This window comes from Ovis aries, chromosome 3, assembly GCF_016772045.2.
Source record: "Ovis aries strain OAR_USU_Benz2616 breed Rambouillet chromosome 3, ARS-UI_Ramb_v3.0, whole genome shotgun sequence".
Lineage (NCBI taxonomy): Eukaryota > Metazoa > Chordata > Mammalia > Artiodactyla > Bovidae > Ovis > Ovis aries.
The window spans coordinates 166,603,270-166,627,302 of record NC_056056.1 but is presented as its reverse complement, the minus strand read 5'-3'; the positions used below and the strand labels follow the sequence as shown (position 1 = coordinate 166,627,302).

At 39.5% G+C, this 24,033-nt stretch overlaps 1 protein-coding gene across 6 annotated transcripts in view; it reads right to left on the bottom strand.

Moving 5' to 3' along the window:
- Window positions 1-1,846: 1,846 nt before the first annotated feature.
- Window positions 1,847-24,033, bottom strand: part of CFAP54 (cilia and flagella associated protein 54) — a 330,206-nt gene continuing 308,019 nt past the window's right edge. For 4 of the 6 annotated variants that reach the window (XM_015094809.4, XM_060413070.1, XM_027967638.3 and 1 more), the window contains one exon: window positions 1,847-6,683. In XM_015094809.4, coding sequence (XP_014950295.2) covers window positions 6,564-6,683 — 120 coding nt within the window. In that variant the 3' untranslated portion in view covers window positions 1,847-6,563. Of the gene's footprint in view, window positions 6,684-22,141; window positions 22,257-24,033 lie in introns of all 6 variants that reach the window. The other 2 variants (XM_060413069.1, XM_027967634.3) reach the window with 2 other exon arrangements.

Genomic DNA, 24,033 nt, shown 5'->3' with positions numbered 1-24,033 from the left:
TTTCCTCACCGCCTTACACAGAAAGTTAGAAAAAGAAATGGGGAATTTCTGGAATGATGGCTTAAAGTGGGGAAACTGTGATTGCAGGGTTGGTGCCATTTCAGACAGTATTTCTCTCAGTCCCCAAGAATGACAGCATCTGTACATTACTAAATGCGGGGGAGAAAGTAAAAAATGTGCTGAAATATTATCAGCAATATTAGGAAGTATACAGTGTTAGTCACTCAATCATGTCTGATTCTTTGTGAACCCATGGCTTCTCTGCCCATGGAATTCTCCAGGCAAGAATACTGGAGGGGGTTGCCATTTCCTTCTCCAGGGGATCTTCCCAACCCAGGGATTGAACCAAGGTCTTCTGCATTGCAGACAGATTCTTTACCTTCTGAGCCAGATGGGAAGCCCAATAGTAGGAAGGCACCTACCTTTCTCAAAGGAAATCAATATATTGGCACAGATCACACTGGATACACCTCAAGACTTCTTTAGTTACTCATTCAGGTCTATGAGTGAATTTCAACTGTTTCCAGGGTGTTCTCCAATAGGTATTCCAGTTCTAGCTTGAGGTTCAGCTATGTCTTCCTCTCCCTTGATTTTCAAATTTTCCAGAGCAGTAGAGTAGGGAAAAGGACTGGGGAAGCCAGGTCAGCAACAAAGAGTCCAAATTCTCCAGCCAGATCCTGGCTCTCAGCCAGATCCTGGCTCTATCTCTGAACGGGATCACTGGACAAGTTGCAGAACTGCTAATGTGCTTTTTCCCTCATCTGTGACCCAGAGTCAGTCATCCTACGTGCATCACCATCCTAATTATTGAGTACAAACAACCCAATCAAAAAGTGGGCAGGAAATCTAGAAAGATATTTCTCTAAAGTAGACATACAGACGGCCAAAGGCACATGAAAAGATATCCAACATCTCTAACTGCTGGAGAAATACAAGTCAAAACTAACGGCCAGCATCCAAAAGTCTACAAATAATAAATGCTGGAGAGGATGTGGAGAAAATACGCTATTGGTGGGAATGTGAATTGGTACAGCCACTACGGAGAAGAGTATGGAAGTTCCTCAAAAACTAAAATCAAGCAACCATATGATCCTGCAATCTCTCTCCTGGCCATATATCTTGAGAAAAACATAATTTGAATAGATACATGCACCCCAGTGTTCACAGCAGCACTATTTACAACAGCCAAGACATGGAAACAACCTAAGTGTGCGTTGACAGATGAATGGATAAAGATGTGGAGATATATATATATACACACACACACTGGCATATTAGTGAACCACAAAAAATTAAATACTGACATTTGCAGGAACATGTATGGATCCAGCAATTATTATACTAAGTGAAATAAGACAAAGACAAATATCATATATTGCTTATATGTGGAATCTAAAAGACTATACAAATGAACTTATAAGACATAAATAGACTCACAAACATGGAAAAAACTATGGCTACCAAAGGGGAAAGTGGGCAGGGGTGATAAATTAGGAGTTAGGGATTAAAATATACACACTACTATATATAAAATACATAACCACCAGTGACTTATTCATATAACACAGGGAACTCTATTCAATATCTTATAAAAACCTATAATGCAAGAAAATGTAAAAAATTAATATATATATGTGAGATATATATGTATGTTAATATATACATGTTTGTGTGTGTGTGTCTGTGTGCATGTGTGTGAATCACTTTGCTGTACACCTGAAACTAACACAACATTGTAAGTCAACTATATTTTAATTTCCAATAAAAAATTAAAAAGAAAGGCTATTTTAACATGAACAGTAAGCAGAAAATCCATCTTCAAATAAAGAGTAGTTCACTGAACACATTTAACTTTAGAAAAAGTTTATTTACGTTTCCTTATTTTTTCATGTTACCATGAATATCCATTCGTGAGTCTGTATGTAGGAAACACTTGTGTAAAGCGTTCTCTGATATTAAACAAAGTGGGTCAGGATGCCTGATCCTATTCCAGTTTGGCAGGGAAACGACAAGTCCTAGCATGATGACTATTAATACTTCAGCTACTATCAAATCAACAAAATTAGAAATGAAATTGGAGAAATCACAGCAGACAACACAGAAATACAAAGGATCATAAGAGACTATTATCAGCAACTATATGTGAATGAAATGGACAACTTGGAAGAAATGGACAAATTCTTAGAAAAGTATAATTTTCCAAAACTGAACCAGGAAGAAATAGAAAATCTTAACAGACCCATCACAAGCACAGAAATTGAAACTATAATCAGAAATCTTCCAACAAACAAAAGCCCAGGACAAGACGGCTTCACAGCTGAAATCTACCAAAAATTTAGAGAAGAGCTAACACCTATCCTACTCAAACTCTTCCAGAAAATTGCAGAGGAAGGTAAACTTCCAAACTCATTCTATGAGGCCACCATCACCCTAACACCAAAACCAGACAAAGATGCCACAAAAAGAAAACTACAGGCCAATGTCACTGATGAACATAGGTGCAAAAATCCTTAACCAAATTCTAGCAAACAGAATCCAACAACATATTAAAAAGATCATACATCATGACCAAGTGGGCTTTACCCCAGGGACACAAGGATTCTTCAATATCCGCAAATCAATCAATGTGATACACCACATTAACAAATTGAAAAATAAAAGCCATATGATTATCTCAATAGATGCAAAGAAAGCCTTTGACAAAATTCAACATCCATTGATGGTAAAAACCCTCCAGAAAGCAGACATAGAAGGAACATACCTCAACATAATAAATGCCATATATGATAAACCCACAGCAAACATTATCCTCAATGGTCAAAAATTGAAAGCATTTCTCCCAAAGTCAGGAACAAGACAAGGATGCCCACTCGCACCACTACTATTCAACATAGTTTTGGAAGTTTTAGTCACAGCAATCAGAGAAGAAAAATAAATAAAATGAATCCAGACTGGAAAAGAAGAAGTAAAACTCTCACTGTTTGCAGATGACATTATCCTCTACATGTAAAACCCTAAAGATTCCACCAGAAAATTACTAGAGCTAATCAATGAATACAGTAAAGTTGCAGGATATAAAATTAACACGCAGAAATCCCTTGCATTCCTATACACTAACAATGAGAAAACAGAAAGAGAAATTAAGGAAACAATTCCATTCACAATTGCAATGAAAAGAACAAAATACTTAGGAATAAATCTATCTAAAGAAACAAAAGACCTATATACAGGAAACTATAAAATACTGATGAAAGAAATCAAAGATGACACAAATAGTTGGAGAAATATAACATGTTCATGGACTGGAAGAATCAATATAGTGAAAATGAGTATACTACCCAAAGCAATCTATAGATTCAATGCAATCCTTATCAAGCTACCAACAGTATTTTTCACAGAACTAAAACAAATAGTTTCACAATTTGTATGGAGAAAAAAAAAAAAAAAAAAACAACTCGAATAGCCCAAGTAATCTTGAGAAAGAAGAACGGAACTGGAGGAATCAACCTGCCTGACTTCAGGCTCTACTACAAAGCAAGAGTCATCAAGACAGTATGGTACTGGCATAAAGACAGAAACATAGATCAATGGAACAAAATAGAAAGCCCAGAGATAAATCCATGCACCTATGGACACCTTATCTTTGACAAAGGAGGCAAGAATATACAATGGAGAAAAGACCATCTCTTTAACAAGCGGTGCTGGGAAAACTGGTCAACCACTTGTAAAAGAATGAGTCTAGAACACTTTCTAACACCATACACAAAAATAAACTCAAAATGGATTAAAGATCTAAACATAAGACCAGAAACTATAAAACTCCTAGAGGAAAACATAGGCAAAACACTCTCTGATATAATTCATAGCAGGATCCTCTATGACCCACCTCCCAGAGTAATGGAAATAAAAGCAAAAACAGACAAATGGGACCTAATTAAACTTAAACAGACATTTCTCCAAAGAAGACATACATATGGCCAACAAACATATGAAAAGATGCTCAACATCACTCATTATCAGTTCAGTTCAGTTCAGTCGCTCAGTCATGTCCGACTCTTTGCGACCCCATAAATCGCAGCACGCCAGGCCTCCCTGTTCATCACCAACTCCCGGAGTTCACTCAGACTCACGTCCATCGAGTCTGTGAGGCCATCCAGCCATCTCATGCTCTGTTGTCCCCTTCTCCTCCTGCCCCCAATCCCTCCCAGCATCAAAGTCTTTTCCAATGAGTCAACCCTTCGCATGAGGTGGCCAAAGTACTGGAGTTTCAGCTTTAGCATCATTCCTTCCAAAGAAATTCCAGGGCTGATCTCCTTTAGAATGGACTCGTTGGATCTCCTTGCAGTCCAAGGGACTCTCAAGAGTCTTCTCCAACACCACAGTTCAAAAGCATCACTTCTTCGGCGCTCAGCTTTCTTCACAGTCCAACTCTCACATCCATACATGACCACTGGGAAAACCACAGCCTTGACTAGACGCAGAGAAATGGAAATCAAAACCACAATGAGGTACCACCTCACGCTGGTCAGAATGGCTGCTATCAAAGTCTACAAACAATAAATGCCAGAGAGGGTGCAGAGAAAAAGGAACACTCTTACACTATTGGTGGGAATGCAAACTAGTACAGCCACTGTGGAGAACAGTGTGGAGATTCCTTAGAGTTCTGGAAATAGAACTGCTATATGACCCAGCAATCCCACTGCTGGGCATACACAACTGAGGAAACCAGAATTGAAAGAGACACATGTACCCCAATGTTCACTGCAGCACTGTTTATGATAGCCAGGACATGGAAACAACCCAGACGTCCATCAGCCAATGAATGGATAAGCAAGCTGTGGTACATATACACAATGGAGTATTACTGAGCTATTAAAAAGAATGCATTTGAATCAGTTCTAATTAGGTGGATGAAACTGGAGCCTATTATACAGAGTGAAGTAAGTCAGAAAGAAAAACACCAATACAGGATATTAACGCATATATATGGAATTTAGAAAAATGGTAATGGTGATCCTATATGCGAGACAGCAATGGAGACACAGATGTAAAGAACAGACTTTTGGACTCTGTGGGAGAAGGTGAGGGTGGGATGATTTGAGAGAATATCCCTGAAACATGTATATTATCATATGTGAAACAGATCACCAGTCCAGGTTCGATGCATGAGAAAGGGTGCTCAGGGCTGGTGCACTAGGATGACCCTGAGGGATGGGATGGGCAGGGAGGTGGGAGGGAGCATCAGGATGGGGAACACATGTCTATGTATGGCAAAAACCACCACAATATTGTATAGTAGTTAGCCTCCAATTAAAATAAATTTTTAAAAATTGGGTAAAGAATTAGGAGGACAACATTACAAAATACGATAAAATTTTAAAAATAATCCCATTCCTAGACATGTTTCTTAATCCATAATTCAAAGGAAATATACACAGTTCATTAAGTGCATCCCTATGATTTGTAATAAAAATATTAAACAAAAAAAATACTTCAGTTACTGAAGTACCTTTTAATCATATCACTTAATTTAATCCTCACAGCCATTCTATTAATATTCCCATTCTATAAATAAGGAAAGGAAGTCTTAAAAAATGTATTACTTTGTCAAAGTAGCAAAACTAGCAAGTGGTAAAGTTACTATTCAAATTCATGTCTATACAGTTCCGTAGTTCATGTTCTATGCAATGCTATCTCTCAGAAGTATAAAATATGAAAAGTCTAATTCAGTGTAGATTTCTTCTCAAGCCACACCTACAAACTTCTAAAGTTGACTGATTACTTTGAGTTGACTTGAGGTTTATTAAGAAGATTCTCAACCTTGGCACAGATAATTTATGCCAGATAATTATTGGTTGTGGGGGCTCTTCGGGACATTGTAGACCATCTCACAACATCCCTGGCTTCTCCCCACTAGATGCTGGTAGTATGCTCTTTGAGTGCCTGCATGTTCACTCAGTTGTATCTGACTCTTGGCAGCCCCATGGACTGCAGCACACCAGGCTCCTCTGTTCATGGAATTCTCAAGGCAAGGAATACTGGAGTGGGTTGCCATTTCCTTTTCCAGGGGACCTTCCTGACTCAGGGATATGACTAGTGTTTCCTGTGTCTCCTGCCTTGGCAGATGGATTCTTTACCACTTGGGAAGCCCACTCTCTTTGGAGTTATAGTAATAAAAATAATAAAATATCTTTGGACACTGCCAAATGCTACCTGAGAGGCAAAACTGCCCCGTTCAAGAACCAGTGGCTTAATTTCAGTTTTGCTGTATAGGTGCATCCAAAGACAACCTCAACATTATACAAAAGTAGGAATAGTTGCACTGTGAACAAACATATTTTCCATGACTGGCTCTGTAAGACAGTCTTTAATAAGCAACAGCTTTGTCTTTTAATTCAAATATCATTGAAAACATTACTCATAACTATGATTTTTAGATAAATTTTGCTGGTATAAAAAAAGCAATTATATTTTGCTTAGTATAAGAGGATAGCTCTGAAAGTTTATTACAAACCAAATAAAGCAATAACAATCCCTTTATAAGGCTAACATACAAAGGATATTCAGGGAATAATTGACACCATCCAGTTGAAAAGGCTTCCTCCTGATATGATACAGCCACTAGCAAGATCAAAAAGTCTCTCCAGACTGAATATAGATGGCAGCGAGACATCAAATGGGACCTAAGAAAAAGCATAAAAGCGTTCATGAAATGCATTGTTTCAAACTGTGACTGAAGTAACATTCTCAAAACACACAAACACCAATTCTAGGTAATGATCTTATGTGAAATATTCTTAACTCTTGCCTAAGATAAGACACAAAATTTCACATCTCTACTTCGCTGAAATGTCCTATATATCATTTTCTATCCTAATAAGACTCATATCTATGAATATATAAAAGTGGCATACAGATTCATGTCTGTAAGTCTACAAAAGTGAGACTATAAAATGGTAGACATTTCTAGAAATATGCATCATTTGATTTTATATAATCATTGCATATGATTTCAAGTTTAGGAATTTTAGTCCAGTTCCTAATGAACCACTTCCCTTCAGAACACATTGCGCAGTGGACAAATCTCTCCCCTTCATTTTGAGTTTAAATTCTGACATGGTGAAGCGAATTATGTTTGGAGTTCCTTCTTTCTGAAAGAAACACATGGTTACCCTGTTGAGGACTAGTGCAGCCAAAGTCATCTGAAAAATGGAAAATAAAGATTGTTTCTGGGGTCATGGTACACTGGTTATTTAAGTGGGAAGAAGAGCAAGAAGGAAAGTGGGAAGATCAAACATAAAGGAAAGAAAACAAGTGTTTACTTGTTTCTGGGAAAGCACTTCATGCAGACTTAGATACTTGTGAAGATATATGAGCAAACACCATGTAGAATGGTCACCATGAATTAAAGCCTTGGGGCCCTGAATCCTTGTAAGAAACTAGAGGACAAGTTTTATTAATGTCTTGTCTTCTTGTTAAATGAAACTTTTATTCTGAAGAAAATACAATGAACTTAAAAATAGAGGCTGGTTTTCATTTCTTTTTCTTCACTCGATTGGATTTAAAAATGACAAAAGCATTCCAATACTTTCTATAACTTCAGATAATAAAGACTTGGAAAATTAATAATATCATGCTTTCTTAATTCTGAAGTAATCAGTGTTAGCAGTTTAAAGAGTATCTTTCCAAAACAACAGAGAATGAGATGGTTGGATGGCATCACCGACTCAATGGACATGAGTTGAGTAAACTCTGGGAGTTGGTGGTGATGGACAGGGAGGCCTGGCATGATGCAGTCCATGGGGTCACAAAAAGTCAGACACAACTGAGTGACTGAACTGAACTGAACATGTTTTTTTGATATCGAGCTGTATAAGTTGTTCATATATTTTGAAAAGTAATCCATTGTCAGTCTCATCACTTGCAAATAATTTCTCCCATTCCATAGGTTGTCTTTTCACTTTGTTTGTGGTTTCCTTTGATGTGCGAAAGCTTTCAAGTTTAATTAGATCCCTTTTGTTTTTATTTTCATTACTTTAGGAAAAAGTGCTCAGTCATGTCTGACTCTTTGCGGCCCCGTGGACTGTCAGGCTCCTCTGTCCATGGAATTCTCCAGGCAAGAATACTGGACTGGAGTGGGTATCCATTCCCTTCTCCAGGGAATCTTCCCAACCTAGGGATTGAATCACAGTCTCCTACATGGCAGGCAGATTCTTGTCTTGAGTAACAGATGGAGAATCCTATAAACAGAGGGGCCTGGCAGACTACAGTCCATGGGGTCGCACAAAGTCAGACACATCTGAGTGACTAACACTTTCATTTTCTTTGAGTAATATGGTCATTTTAACAATATTAATTTCTCCAATCCATGAACACATAATATCTTTCTGTTCATTTGTGTCTTTTTCAATTCTTTCATTAGTGCATAATACTTTACAGTGAACAAAACTTTCATCTCCTTGATTAAAAATTTTTCCCACGGTCTCTGTGGCACTTTGGACACTTCTCCAGTATTAGCTTTCAGAAATTTTATGGACGGTTCTGGGATTTCCCTAAAGAATTTCTCAGGAAAAGTTAGGTTCCAAGTGAAATTATAGAATTTCTTTATTTGTCATTCAACAGCGATAATATTGGCAGTCATATAATTATTGAGAAGTATTGTATGTGTTTAGTAAATAGTCTTGAGCCCAAATTGATATGGATAAGATAACAGAGAATTTTGGTTTCTTTACCTGGATTAGGAAAGATTTTACAGAAATAAAGGAAAAAATACCTTGATAGATAGCAGACTGTAATTTAGTTCAAGTAGATTATGATTCAAGGAGCAATATCAAAGACAAGATGATGATTTTGCCTGCCTAGAGAGGATAAAAGTATGAAACAGTACAAGGAAGGAAAGGAAGTTAATCAAGGTGGAGCACACTGAAGGGGTTCATTAAAATCTGGCCTGGACTTGAACTTGTTCAGAGGAGTTCTAAAAGCCACTGGAGAGTTAAAAATTATTTGCCAATGCTGTATTTTATGAGTTTCAGCATGAAAACTAGATTTTACCATAATGAAAGATTTATTACTTTTGTTCCTTTGCTCTATTTTCCTTGATTGAAAAAAAAATGTTTTGTCTTCAAAGTATCTATGAGTTTTCTTAAGTCACTAAGTTTTTTACTGAGCACCTACTTTGAGACCTCTGCTTATTTCTCTCAGCCCAATGTCAGTTGCCTTTTCATTGATTTTAAGTGTTAATGACTAAGAGAAAAGGAAGAAAGCCAAATAACCACTAAACAATTAGATTTACAGATAGGAATACCAGACTACCTGACCTACTTCTTGAGAAACTTGTATGCAAGTCAGGAAGCAACAGTTAGAACTGGATATGGAAAAACAGACTGGTTCCAAATAGGAAAAGTGGTACGTCAAGGCTGTATATTGTCACCCTGCTTATTTAACTTACATGCAGAGTACATCATGAGAAACGCTGGGCTGGAAGAAGCACAAGCTGGAATCAAGATTGCTGGGAGAAATATCAAGAACCTCAGATATGCAGATGACACCACCCTTATGGCAGAAAGTGAAGAGGAACTAAAAAGCCTCTTGATGAAGTGAAAGAGGAGAGTGAAAAAGTTGGCTTAAAGCTCAACATTCAGAAAACGAAGATCATGGCATCCGGTCCCATCACTTCATGGGAAATAGATGGGGAAACAGTGTCAGACTTTATTTTTGTGGGCTCCAGAATCACTGCAGATGGTGATTGCAGCCATGAAATTAAAAGACACTTATTCCTTGGAAGAAAAGTTATGACCAACCTAGATAGCATATTCAAAAGCAGAGATATTACTTTGCCAACAAAGGTCCATCTAGTCAAGGCTATGTTTTTTCCAGTGGTCACGTATGGATGTGAGAGTTGGACTGTGAAGAAGGTTGAGCACCAAAGAATTGATACTTTCGAACTGTGGTGTTGGAAAAAACTCTTGAGAGTCCCTCTGCAGGGAGATCCAACCAGTCCATCCTAAATGAAATTAGTCCTTGGTGTTCACTGGAAGGACTGATGCTAAAGCTGAAACTCCAATACTTTGGCCACCTCATGCGAAGAGTTGACTCATTGGAAAAGACCCTGATGCTGGGAGGGACTGGGGACAGGAGAAGGGGACTACCGAGGATGAGATGGCTGGACAGCATTACCGACTTGACGAACATGAGTTTGAGTAGACTCTTGGAGTTGGTGATGGACAGGGAGGCCTGGCATGCTGCAATTCATGGGGTTGCAAAAAGTCAGACACGACTGAGAGACTGAACTGAACTGAACTCTTATAATTGGTAAGTGGAGGAGGGCATGACAGCCCACTCCAGTATTCTTGCATGGCGAATCCCATGGACAGAAGAGCCTGGTAGGCTACAGTCCATGGGGTCACAAAGAGTTGCACAGGACTGAGCGACTAAGCACAGCACAGCATAATTGGTAAGTGGGATATGAAAAATCGCAAGCACTGTGATACAGATGGATTTAACTTTGTGTCCTTTCAAGAACCTTAAAACACAGAGTCACAGCCATAAAAAGAATAGCTTCAAGGTAGGAAAACAAATACTGTTTTTATATAGCATGCTCACATGTCTTTTCCTACAATGTTTTCTATATCTTCTTTATATATCACCTGAATCTTTGAAGTTAGTGATTTATTGGATTTTTTTTTTTTTTTTGGACTGGGGAAAAAAGATGCATTCCACAGTAGAAAGGATAATGCAATACTAGCTTACTTAAGAGCTGATATCATGAATGACTAGTGACCCAACTAATAAAAGTTTCAGATGAGAGGGAACTATTAACAGATGTATTTGGTTTCTCTATACTTTATATGACCAAGCAGATCCCGTTACCACCAATAACTGTTTTTCTCCCCAGTCTAACAGAAATAGCACCTAATTCTAAGGAATATGAGAAAGGCTTATAAACAACTCTACCAAACATAGAAATTTCACACTTTGCTGGGAACAAAATTATCTTTTTCATCAACCAAATTTTTGTATCAATAAAATTTAAATATAACAGAAAAGTTTTTTTAAAAAAACATAATATCGGATCAAAGAGTCAGACTGGTAAGATAATAGAAATCTTTTAAAATTTAAAGAAATAACATTGTTAAAAAGACATTTTGCAGAGAATAAGAAATTTAAAAATCGAAGATAAGATTATGGCAGAGAAAGCATATGTTCCAAAAACTGGTTCAACAGTTGTACTGCCTAAGAATAGGATCTATTCTTAAATCATCATGCCCATCACCATCACTGTACTGACACTCTACAACCACTGAACCCTGCCTATGCATGGTGTTTCCTTGAGCTCTTGAGTAGAGTTCACCTTTTAATAAAGGGCAATTCTTGCTCAGACATATTTCCCCTTATGATCAGGAAACCAAAGGTTTCAGTCTAGCTGAAAATATTCCAGCAACATAAGGAGCCCTGTCTCCATTTTCACATCCAAGTAGATGTTGAAAACGTTTAGGACAATGGCTTCTTTATTGAAATACATGAAAAGCACCTCCATGAGAGGAGATAATATTGAGGGAGACTACATTCATTGGGATATATGTTCAAAAATCAATGTTAGGTGATGTCCATACTTTACAGTTATGGAACAATAATAAATAAATATTTGGTCTATGTCCTTGGTTTTTGGCATAGAGCTCCTAAAACCTTGGAAATTTTCTTTCATATGCTTATAAGATGACATATGCTTATAAGGTGAGGAAAGATGCCTAGATAGCTTCAGGATGAGGTTGGTCATCAGGAAAACCAACCATGTGATTAGAGAGGTAAACTTCCAGTCTAATAACTCATCCTTTGGGGAGGGAAGAGCAACTGAAGATGGAGTTCAATCACCAGTGTCCAATGATTAAATCAACCATGGCTATGTAATAAGACCTCAATAAAAACTCCATGATGAGGACTTCCCTGGAGGTCCAGTGGTTGAGACTCCATGCTTCCATTGTAGGGGGCATGGGTTTGATCCCTGGTCCAGGTGCTAAGGTCCTACATGACACACAGTAGGGCAAAACAGAAACAAAACAGAAAACAAAATGCTCACAAACATTTTAAGGAATTTCTTGGTTGGTAAACAAACTGATGTGCTGGGAGGGTGATGTACGCAAGGAGGGTATGGAAACTCTGCTCCTCCCAACCCCTATGTCTTGCCCTAATGCATCTTTTTTTATTTGGCTATTCCTCAGTTGTATCCTTTACAAAAAACTGGTGCATGCTGCGTGTGTACTAAGTTGCTTCAGTGTATGACTCTTTGCGATCCTATGGACTACTGGCTGCCAGGCTTCTCTGTCCATGGGATTCTCCAGGCAAGACTACCAGAGTGGTTTCTATGCTCTCCTTCAGGGGATCTTTCTGACCAAGGGATTGAACCTGCATCTCTTATGTCTCTTGCATTGGCAGGCGGGTTCTTACCACTAGTGCCACCTGGGATAATAAACTAGTAAACTTAAGCAAAGTGTTTTCCTGAGTTCTGTGAGTTATTATAGCAAATTATCGAACCTTAGTGAACACTGGCGGAGCTTCTGAATTTGTAGTCTGCTGTGGCAGAAGCGTGGGTAATCTGGGCATCTCATTTAAGCTGGCATCTGGAGTGGGGGCATTCTTGGACTGAGCCCTTCACCTGTGGGAGTCTGTACTAACTCTTCATAGTAATGTCTGAAATGAACTGACTTTCCGGGCATCCAGTTGGTGGCAGAAAACTGTAGAATCAGCTAGTGTCCAGAAATCCTATGAGGCTTGTATCTGCCATTACATAGATTAGAGCAGTGTTTAGCCACTGAATGCCTTTGAGCTTTTCCTTCACTCTTTCTCCTCCTCCCTGGTACCCCTTCTGCACACATCGCCTGCCCTTCATACCCTACCTAAGGCTGAGCCAAGGCACTATGTGCTGAAAAATAATAGCACTGGCATCGATAGCTCCATTATGAGTATATGCTTTATATACGGAACTATTTAAGAAAAACAATCCTATAAGACCGAAAGAGACCATTAAGAGAAAAGTAAAAAGTTTAGGCTGTACATATCCAGGCTTATTTTGAGGACTCAAGAGTCTAAGTCCCAGAGAAAAGAGCTTTTGAAACCTGACCCCTATTGTGCAGAAAGAACAGCTGCTCTCTCACTCCAGCAAAGTCTTTTTCACCAAATAAAGAACTAACAAAGGGTCTCAAACAGGGCAAATCCCCTTCAAAACATCAAACTCTAATCAGAACAGGAAGCAGGAGTTATACAACCAAAATGAAGTGCATAAGGCATAAAGGCCAGATGCAAGTTCATGGCCAAGGATTCAGTGCTTATAATCAGGGGTTGGAGGAAGAATTAAAGGAACAGTGTTCTGGGGTAGGTGATTGAATAGAAATGCTTATTCTCAATGTGCTGTAAAACTGAGTGTCTATTCCTCAGTCTCTGTGGAGATGTATAAATTCTGATATTGTTCTATATGTGATGACATTGCTCTTACCTCATTGCCTTTATTTTCAGAAGATGGTTTTAAAGTTTTATCAAGTCCTTTTTTTTTAACTCTGGGAAAAAAGTGTTTCTCTGAAAAAGGAAGCCTGTATTTATCGAGGACTGGATATGTGCTGGAATCTTTGCTTTATGACTTTATTTCATTTGTAAATTAACTGTTAAAATGGAGGTCAAAGGAAAATGTGATTGAACTCTGGGTCACACTGTAGAATGTATTTTTAATCATGAGTGGGTGACTTGTGTATGATGTTTTCCCCTCACTTCTACACTAGAAAATAAACTTTAAACCAGCAAGAATGTTTCCAAGTTCCTTTAGAACTCTTCCAGTTCCAATAAATAAAGATTAATTGAGCACTCTTACTAACTCATCACCAGCTGGGGAATCTTCATTTTTTATTTATTTTTTAACTCACTGTTGTGGTTCAGGTTCCTGGGAAGCAGAACCTGAGATGGAACTTAGCTTTTAGGAAGTTTATCAGGGCAGTCCCTTGGGATCAACACCCATGGGGAAAGGAGAGAAAGCAGGATTCAGCAGAGAGAGAGAAGATGGACTACAATGTGGTCACAACAAACCCCATGCCAACCCCATGGGGAGTGGTGAAGCTGCAGTGGCCCTTTAGAGTTGTCCTAAATTGTGGTTTTGGGGGGTTGGGTCATTTCACCATATCAACCAGTAATTAGATACAGACAGCTTCCTGCCCCCACCGATAAAGGCCATGCCTTTAGGCATGGATTCCTGGAGAGTGCTGAGAATTGAAGGCTATTGGTCCACACATTCCCACAGCTGGGAAAACAAGTTCTTCAGGGACCACAAAGGCATAAATATTTAATTCAGTGGTTAACTCTATGTGTGTGTGTGTGTGTGTGTGTGTGTGTGTGTTAGTTGCTTCTGACTCAGTTGTATCTGACTCTTTGCGATCCCATGGCCTATACCCACTAGGCTCCTCCATGGGATTCTCCAGGCAAGAACACTGGAGTGGGTTGCCATTTCCTTCTTCAGGGAGTCTACCCAACCGAGGGATTGAACCTGAGTCTCCTGCACTGCAGGCAGATTCTTGACAATCTGAGCCACTAGGGAAGCCGTTAAGCAACTGGCAATATGGCAGAAAAACACATACTAGTATACAGCCAATATGAGCTGATGGGAGATTTAATGTATTGAAATTTTTTATACTAGATTTCTAGAGACTTATTTTCTGGGTCATGGTAAAACAAACTTAATATATTCCCAGTATTATTTCTATTAATCACTTTATTTGATTACCCTCAGGAACATTTCCCCCTCCGGAGTATGAGGAAGAGAATTAGAAACTAAGGAGTAGGAAGAAGATTCAGAAATAATATCTTCCCTCAAATAATGTCCTCCCATAACTTGAATATGAAGAAATTCAATAATTTTGCCTGCAGCTTAACTTTTCTTGAGGAATTCCATATGGAAGGCCTAGAATCTTACATTAAAAAAATTTCCCCAAAAAAGCGGGAACTGAAAACAAGTCCAGGGGCCGCACAGAGCCCATGAGGGGAGCAGGGGACTGGAGTCAGGTGGATGTGGGAGGAGAGGCTGCACGTGACAGGGGTGTTTCACGTTTTACAGGCACTGCAGGCAGAGTTCAAGGGCAGCTGATCAGTAGGGCAGAGGCAGTGCTGCACAGTGGTTAGAAACGTGATCTGGGAAGCCAGTCTGCCTGGGTATAAAACCTGGCTCTGATGCTAACCAGTTAAGGGACCTTGGCCAAGTGACTTACATTTCTCACATGTAAAGATTTTTTAAATAGAAATCTAAACAGAAACAGAAACCTAAAGTCACATTCTAAATGAACTTCAGAGTGTAGTGTGGATTAACTGCCTACTGCTGCTATAAAATACAAACCTGCGGCTTACAACAATATAAGTTTGTTCTCTTACAGTCCTGGAGATAAGAAACCTGAATTCATTTTCACAGGGCTAAAGTCAGGGTGGAGGTAGGGCTGGTTCCTCCTGGAGGCTGTCAGCAAAGAATCTGTTTCTTTGCCTATTTTAGCCTCTAGAGTCCACCTGTCTTGGAATATGGCTGCCTTTTCCATCCTCAGAGCACATCACTCCAATCTTGGCTCCCATCATCACTTTGCCATCTCCTCTTCTGCTGTCAAGTCTCCCTCTGCCACCCTTTGACAGGGATACTTGGGACTACATTTAGGGCCCATGCAAATAATTCAGGATAATCACTGCCACCTCAATATCCCAAACCTGATCTACAAAGTCTGTCAGGTTGTATAAAATACTGGGTTCTAGGGGTTAGGGTGTACACATCTCTTGGAGGGAGAGCATGATTCAGCCTACAAAAACATGCGATTAAATGAGACAGCTTAGTTCAGAAGAGTATCACATTTATATCATATCTTCTCAACAGAGCTTGGTAATTGAAGTTACTGAATTAAGTGTTTAAAAAATTCATGGCATTTCTGCAGATGCCTACAGTGCCAGAAGTTATTGGTACAAATAAAGTACATACTTGTTCCTCCATGGTTCTCTACATCCTTGCACACTAGGGTGAGGCCAAGAGGATCTGAGTAGAAATTATGACACGGATTCCATGCTGGCCCTTATAAATGGTCACCTTAATTTATTGTCTAAACTGGAAGACTTTTGAGAATAAAGGGAAGTATATTAACTACTGGGCTTCCTTGGTAGCTCAGCAGTAAAGAATCTGCCTGCAGTGCAGGAGTTCAGTTCAGTTCAGTTCAATCACTCAGTCATGTCTAACTCTTTGCGACCCCATGGACTGCAGCATGCCGAGCTTCCCTGTTCATTACCAATTCCTGGTTCATTTCAGTTCAGTTCAGCCACTCAGTTGTGTCCGACTCTTTGTGACCCCATGAATTGCAGCACGCCAGGCCTCCCTGTTCATCACCATCTCCTGGAGTTCACTCAGACTCACGTCCATCGAGTCTGTGAGGCCATCCAGCCATCTCATCCTCGGTCGTCCCCTTCTCCTCCTGCCCCCAATCCCTCCCAGCATCACAGTCTTTTCCAATGAGTCAGCTCTTTGCATGAGGTGGCCAAAGTACTGGAGTTTCAGCTTTAGCATCATTCCTTCCAAAGAAATCCCAGGGCTGATCTCCTTCAGAATGGACTGGTTGGATCTCCTTGCAGTCCAAGGGACTCTCAAGAGTCTTCTCTAACACCACAGTTCAAAACCATCAATTCTTCGGTGCTCAGCTTTCTTCACAGTCCAACTCTCACATCCATACATGACCACAGGAAAAACTATAGCTTTGACTAGATGGACCTTAGTCGGCAAAGTAATGCCTCTGCTTTTTCATATACTATCTAGGTTGGTCATAACTTTTCTTCCAAGGAGTAAGTGTCTTTTAATTTCATGGCTGCAGTCACCATCTGCAGTGATTCTGGAGCCCAAAAAAATAAAGTCTGACACTGTTTCCCCATCTGTTTCCCATGAAGTGATGGGACCGGATGCCATGATCTTTGTTTTCTGAATGTTGAGCTTTAAGCCACCTTTTTCGCTCTCCTCTTTCACTTTCATCAAGAGGCTTTTTAGATCTTCTTCACTTTCTGCCATAAGGGTGGTGTCATCTGCATATCTGAGGTGATTGATATTTCTCCTGGCAATCTTGATTCCAGCTTGTGTTTCTTCCAGTCCAGTGTTTCTCATGATGTACTCTGCATAGAAGTTAAATAAGCAGGGTGACAAGATATAGCCTTGACACACTCCTTTTCCTATTTGGAACCAGTCTGTTGTTCCATGTCCAGTTCTAACTGTTGCTTCCTGACCTGCATACAGATTTCTCAAGAGGCAGGTCAGGTGGTCTGTATTCCCATCTCTTTCAGAATTTTCCACAGTTTATTGTGATCCACACAGTCAAAGGCTTTGGCATAGTCAATAAAGCAGAAATAGATGTTTTTCTGGAACTCTCTTGCTTTTTCCGTGATCCAGCAGATGTTGGCAATTTGATCTCTAGTTCCTCTGCCTTTTCTTTTCTTTTTTTTCTTTATTATTATTTTTTAATTTTAAAATATTTAATTCTTACATGCGTTCCCAAACATGAACCCCCCTCCCACCTCCCTCCCCATAACATCTCTCTGGGTCATCCCCATGCACCAGCCCCAAGCATGCTGTATCCTGCGTCAGACATAGACTGGCGATTCAATTCTTACATGATAGTATACATGTTAGAATGCCATTCTCCCAAATCATCCCACCCTCTCCCTCTCCCTCTGAGTCCAAAAGTCCGTTATAGACATCTGTGTCTTTTTTCCTGTCTTGCATACAGGGTTGTCATTGCCATCTTCCTAAATTCCATATATATGTGTTAGTATACTGTATTGGTGTTTTTCTTTCCGGCTTACTTCACTCTGTATAATCGGCTCCAGTTTCATCCATCTCATCAGAACTGATTCAAATGAATTCTTTTTTACGGCTGAGTAATACTCCATTGTGTATATGTACCACAGCTTTCTTATCCATTCATCTGCTGATGGACTCCTCTGCCTTTTCTAAAACCAGCTTGAACATCAGGAGTTCACGGTTCACGTATTACTGAAGCCTGGCTTGGAGGATTTTGAGCATTACTTTACTAGCATGTGAGATGAGTGCAATTGTGCGGTAGTTTGAGCATTCTTTGGCATTGCCTTTCTTTGGAATTGGAATGAAAACTGACTTTCCAGTCCTGTGGCCACTGCTGAGTTTTCCAAATTTGCTGGCATATTGAGTGCAGCACTTTCACAGCATCATCTTTCAGGATTTGAAACAGCTCAACTGGAATTCCATCACCTCCACTAGCTTTGTTCATAGTGATATGTCCTATGGCCCACTTGACTCCACATTCCAGGATGTCTGGCTCTAGGTAAGTGATCATACCATCATGGTTATCTGGATCATGAAGATCTTTTTTGTGTAGTTCTGTGTATTCTTGCCACCTCTTAATATCTTCTGCTTCTGTTAGGTCCATACGATTTCTGTCCATTATTGTGCTCATCTTTGCATGAAATGTTCCCTTGATATCTCTGATTTTCTTGAAGAGATCTCCAATCTTCCCCAGTCTATTGTTTTCCTCAGTTTTTCACATTGATCACTGATGAAGGCTTTATCTCTCCTTGCTATTCTTTGGAAGTCTGCATTCAAATGGTATGTCTTTCCTTTTCTCCTTTGCCTTTAGCTTCTCTTCTTTTCTCAGCTATTTGTAAGGCCTCGTCAGACAACCATTTTGTCTTTTTGCATTTCTTTTTCTTGGGGATGGTCTTGATCACTGCCTCCTGTATGATGTCATGAACCTCTATTCATAGTTCTTCACATACTCTATCAGATCTAATCCCTTGAATCTATTTCTCACTTCCAGTGTATAATCTAAATCGATTTGACTTAGGTCATACCTGAATGGTCTAGTGGTTTTCCCTACTTTCTTCAATTTAAGTCTGAATTTGGCAATAAGGAGTTCATGATCTGAGCCACAGTCAGCTCCTGGTCTTGTTTTTGCTTACTGTATAACAATGCAGGAGATGAGGGTTCAATCCCTGGGTCAGGAAGATACCCTGAGAAGGAAATGTTAACCCACTCCAGTATTTTCGCCTGGGAAATCTCATGGACAGAGGAGTCTGGCGGCCTATAGTTCATGGGGTCACAAAAGAGTCAGACACAACTTAGTGACTAAACCACCACCAACCATATCAGCTATGACACCAAATCAACAGGTATACACTGTGACTGCTACAGGCAAACCTGAATATCTATAATTACCCAACTTAAAAACATCCTGCAAAATTCCCCAGCCCTCTTCTCCTCTGACTGGGAAGCCAGGTAGTCCAGATAGCACAGTTACAAGTTGAAGGTGAGTTGCCCTCCCCTTGCCGACTTTTATGAGAAATAAACCTTTATTGCCAGTTCATGGGGTATTTGTTCATAGAACATAGCCTAAGCTATCCTGACTCAGACACATACACTCTGGCAAGCTTGCTCTCCCCTGATTGTATTTCTGGATAGGGGACATTCCATCAGCATAAGGGTTTGACTCCACTTAAAGGTCAGGTCATTCACTCTCAGCAGCAAAGTTACAGGAAGAAACACTCTAACTGGGTACAAATGCTGACGCTGGGTTCCCTCCTGAACAGCTGTGACTGGTCTGCTTATGGGCTTTTGACCTGGGAGACTGAAATGAAAACTCCAGAGTTTGAACAATACTTGGCATTTCTTGATGCTTTTTTTATGAAGGAGTTCAGTGAGCTTAACATCAGGCAACTCTAAACAGGGGGCTCTTTTTCAGAGCAAAGACTTACAAAGAATGTGAACTGATGTTGGCATTTTGTTCAGGGGACTTTGTTGGTGAGAGTGAAAGCATGAAGGGCTTTGCTGGTCAGCAGCTCCCACTGCAGCAGAAACTAGAGGGTAGCCCTGTGAGCTCTAGTGTGTGGAGGCAATACTGCTCATGCTAACTCCTTTGTTCACATCCATACACACCGCAAGCAGCTGCCAACCATTCTTATAGCGTGGCCACCACTGACTTGCAATTTCTGATAAGAAGTGTAGCAGAGCATACAACTTACAAAGCAATTGCACATAAAGTATTTCTTTTTAGTTTTTTTTTTTTTCAGTATCTCTAACTTGAGCAATCAGCCTTTGGTCTGTCAATATTAATAAGAGGATGTGGAGGGGAAGAGGGCAAGGAAAGAGAAGGAGGAAGAGAAGGAGGAGAGGCAGTAAGAAGATGAATCAAACAGAGTGGGATCCACCCTGAGCCTCCCTGAACATCTAAACCCATATTGTGTGCCTGGTACCACTTCAGGCACTCTTGGGCTAATGCTAATTGTGTGGCCAAAGTAAAATGTGTCAATATTTATATGGATTTTTTTGTTATCAAAAGCATAGTTTACCGGTTCTCCAGAAAATTAAGCTGAGAAGGAAAAAATACCAATCCTCAAAGCTTACATACTGTATGGTTCGAATACAACATTCTTGAAATGACAAAACTATAGAAATGGAAAATAGATTAGTCATTGTCAACAGTCAGGGCCAGGGTGGGGTGTGAGAGTTGGGGGCGACTCTATAAAAGGACAACAGGAGGGGTCCTTGTTGTGATGAAATTGTTATGTAGTCTGACTTTATTAATGTCAATATCCTGCTTGTGATATTGTCAAAATATAGCTTCATGCTGTACTACATTATTATATTTTTATTTCATGTGAGTCTATAATGAAGAATGGTTGAAAAATAATATTAAGATTATATTAAATGTCTATTTGCTCTTTTGAAAAGTTGCAAGCATTCAGATAGGCCAAAGGTCACTAATGCAGAGAGTTACTAATGATCAAATGAAGAAATGAATCATTTCCCACTATTTTAAGTCTGGGGGAAAAAAGATGGCTACAGTGTATTGGAAGCTTACACATGGTGTTGACAGGTAGTATATCAGATGTTTATGCACTGTCTCTAAAGTAATCCTACACGAGGAGGAGCTATCATCAAAGTAATGATAAGGAGCTGAAGCAGAGAAGGAAATGTGAGTAGCTCACCATCACATCATAATAGATGGTGGAACTAAGAATCAAATCATGCTTTTATCTGCTGAAATACATTGCTTCTGAGATCGTCAACAACACGGGATTGACCTGAGGTCTTTAAGGACAAATAGCTTGTCCACAGGAGTAACACTGGGGCTCGAGTGTTCGTAGAGCGCTCTTTCCACCATGCTGTTCTCTCACAGGTGGTTGAGAAGAGCACATAATGGCAGTATCAGCTGCCTGAGAGACAGGGGAAATAAGGGCAAAAATCTCAAAAAGGCTGGTGTCCAAAGTATAACAAGGAAAATGGGTAAATTTACACGAGTTCCTCCTTTGTAGATTTATTTGAATATAAAGAACTCTAATTCAGAACATTTCAAAAGATCTGTCCACTGACTCAGAAATATGGGGCAAAAATCAGCATCCCCCTAAAGTGCATTATAATCCCACTGTTAAGGGACCAGTTTTTTAATCAAGACAAAACCATTACCAAAAAATGGATGAAGTGAATGAAAACTAAGCACTTAATTCAGTTTGCAATGAGATAGAACGCAATGAACAGATCTGCTAATAATGTCCTTGCCTCTCACCGCCTTTGAGGTTATATAAAGTGACTCAACTTTGGGAAACTGTCCCCTTGATTCTGAAATACAGCTGTATCTGAAATGAAGCCAGGCTTGCTTTCTCAAGCAGCACACACACTTCTCGCCACTTTTCCAGTAAATACACAATATCAGGTTCATGACTATATTTTGGCTTAAATTACATCCAAGTATCATTATACCCCCAATTGCATGTCTGACAAAAGTGGGACCAGTGCTTTGAGCACAGAGAACACAAAGGCTCTTGGTTCCTGGATGAGTGAGAGCTGTTTCACCTTGACACTGTTGCTGGTAAATCTCTGAGAGATGAGCGTTTTGAAAATGCTATAAACAGCTTAGCCTTTTCTTAGCATTTTGAAGAGCACATTAATAGTCTGGCCTTTTCTTAAGGGCTTTCTTTTTCCCTTAGCCAAATTTGACAGTTGGAAGTGAACAGTGAGCAGATGGAATCAAAGTCAGAGCCGTGTCTTAAAAGCAGAGTGGAAATGATGTCATCCGGCATTGTCTTCAAAAGAATATAAGAATATTAAGTGGATGTCTCATGAACTTACATACAAAGGATACTCTTCACTTGAGGACAGAATGATAATGTCTCACAGAAGAAAGATGTAATTCTTGATATCCATAAAATCTATTCAGACAGCTCTTAGCTGGTACCAAAACACCCTGCAACTCTCAACGAAAAGAAGTTATATTAATAGAATTAATTTTTTAATACTTAATATATAGCATAGCTTGTTTTCCATGCTGTAAATGACAGTTTAAAGATGGTATTGTCTTTGTTACCATTTGGGAAATTTTGTTAAAAAGAAACCAAGAGGTATACAGTCATGTAACAGAATTAGCCAAAGGAAGTTAAAAAGCATAACACTACCCTCTTGGACTTAACAGCTTCCCAAAAAGTGATATGGAAGCTCTCCTACATAAACTGGGACACATGCAACCCCATCCAACACCCAGAAAAACTGCATAGCTATTTCAAAGGGTATGTTGAGAATCCACATAGTTTTTCCGCTGTCTTCTGTGTATAAACACACAGCAACTCCATAGCAGCTGAATTTTTTAAAACTGGCTAAGCAGTTTGCCAGGAGCAGTGTCTGCTTAGAGCAGGAAGAGGCCTAGAAATTAGGAATGCTTTATCGGATGTTGTGGCCAACTGCACTTTCCCAAAATGGCTGCAACAATGTTCTGCATACAGCTGGAAGTCAATAATTACCAATGAACAGGGAGTTGTGTAAGATGACTTAGTCCTCCCCACAGTTAGTCACAGCAAGAGCGGAAAGAATATTTTCAGCATCATATTTGAATCCTGTCTGACAACTTGGAAACTGTAGCAATTTGAACTTATGTAGGCAATAAAAGGATAGCTTCATTGCTGGCACACCAAAAGTATACCTAATTGTCATTTCCATTCTGTGCTAAGAAGGTCAGCATGGAGCACTCATTCTCTTACTTCATTTCCTTGCTACTTGCAGGTTCTTTTTGTCACAAGCTATGTGGCAATATTTATTTAAATCAAGAAGAGGCAATACAAGCAAAGGCATTATAATAGGTAGGTTCGTTAAGGAACTAAACAGCAAGATCTCATCCCAGTGACAAAAAAAAAAAAAAAAAAGGCATGTAATTGTATTTGTCTGACAATTTATTTCTTGGAACAAACTTGTAAATGCCCATGGTCCATCCAGCACTATCAGGTAAGTCTAGCTCTCAGTGGAGGGGTTAGCATGGGGTCAATTGGAGGCACTTTCTCTTGGACCAAACACTGAAGATTGGGATCTCATGTTGGAATCTTGCACCTTGACGGAATTTCTCTAAGATCCAACAGTGATTTATATTACAGGAACAGAAAATGACTCCTGGTTTTCTCCCTATCTTTAGCACCATTGCTCTCCATTTCTGTCAATGTTTCAGAACAAATTTGTATCTTAAAAATCAGTTGAAATTAGTTGACTAGAGCTGAAGAATTGAAACATACTTTGCAGGACCATGGTAAAGATAATGATGACAATGAAATAGTTAATAATTTACTAAACATTTATTTGCTCTAGCAAGCAGAAGATATTAAGAAGAGGTGGCAAGAATACATGGAAGAACTGTACAAAAAGATCTTCATGACTCAGATAATCATGATGATGTGATCACTAACCTAGAGCCAGACATCTTAGAAAGTGAAGTCAAGTGGGCCTCAGAAAGCATCACTACGAACAAAGCTAGTGGAGGTGATGGAATTCCAGTTGAGCTGTTTCAAATCCTGAAAGATGATGCTGTGAAAGTGCTGCACTCAATATGCCAGCAAATTTGGAAAACTCAGCAGTGGCCACAGGACTGGAAAAGGTCAGTTTTCATTCCAATTCCAAAGAAAGGCAATGCCAAAGAATGCTCAAACTACCATACAATTGCACTCATCTCACATGCTAGTAAAGTAATGCTCAAAATCCTCCAA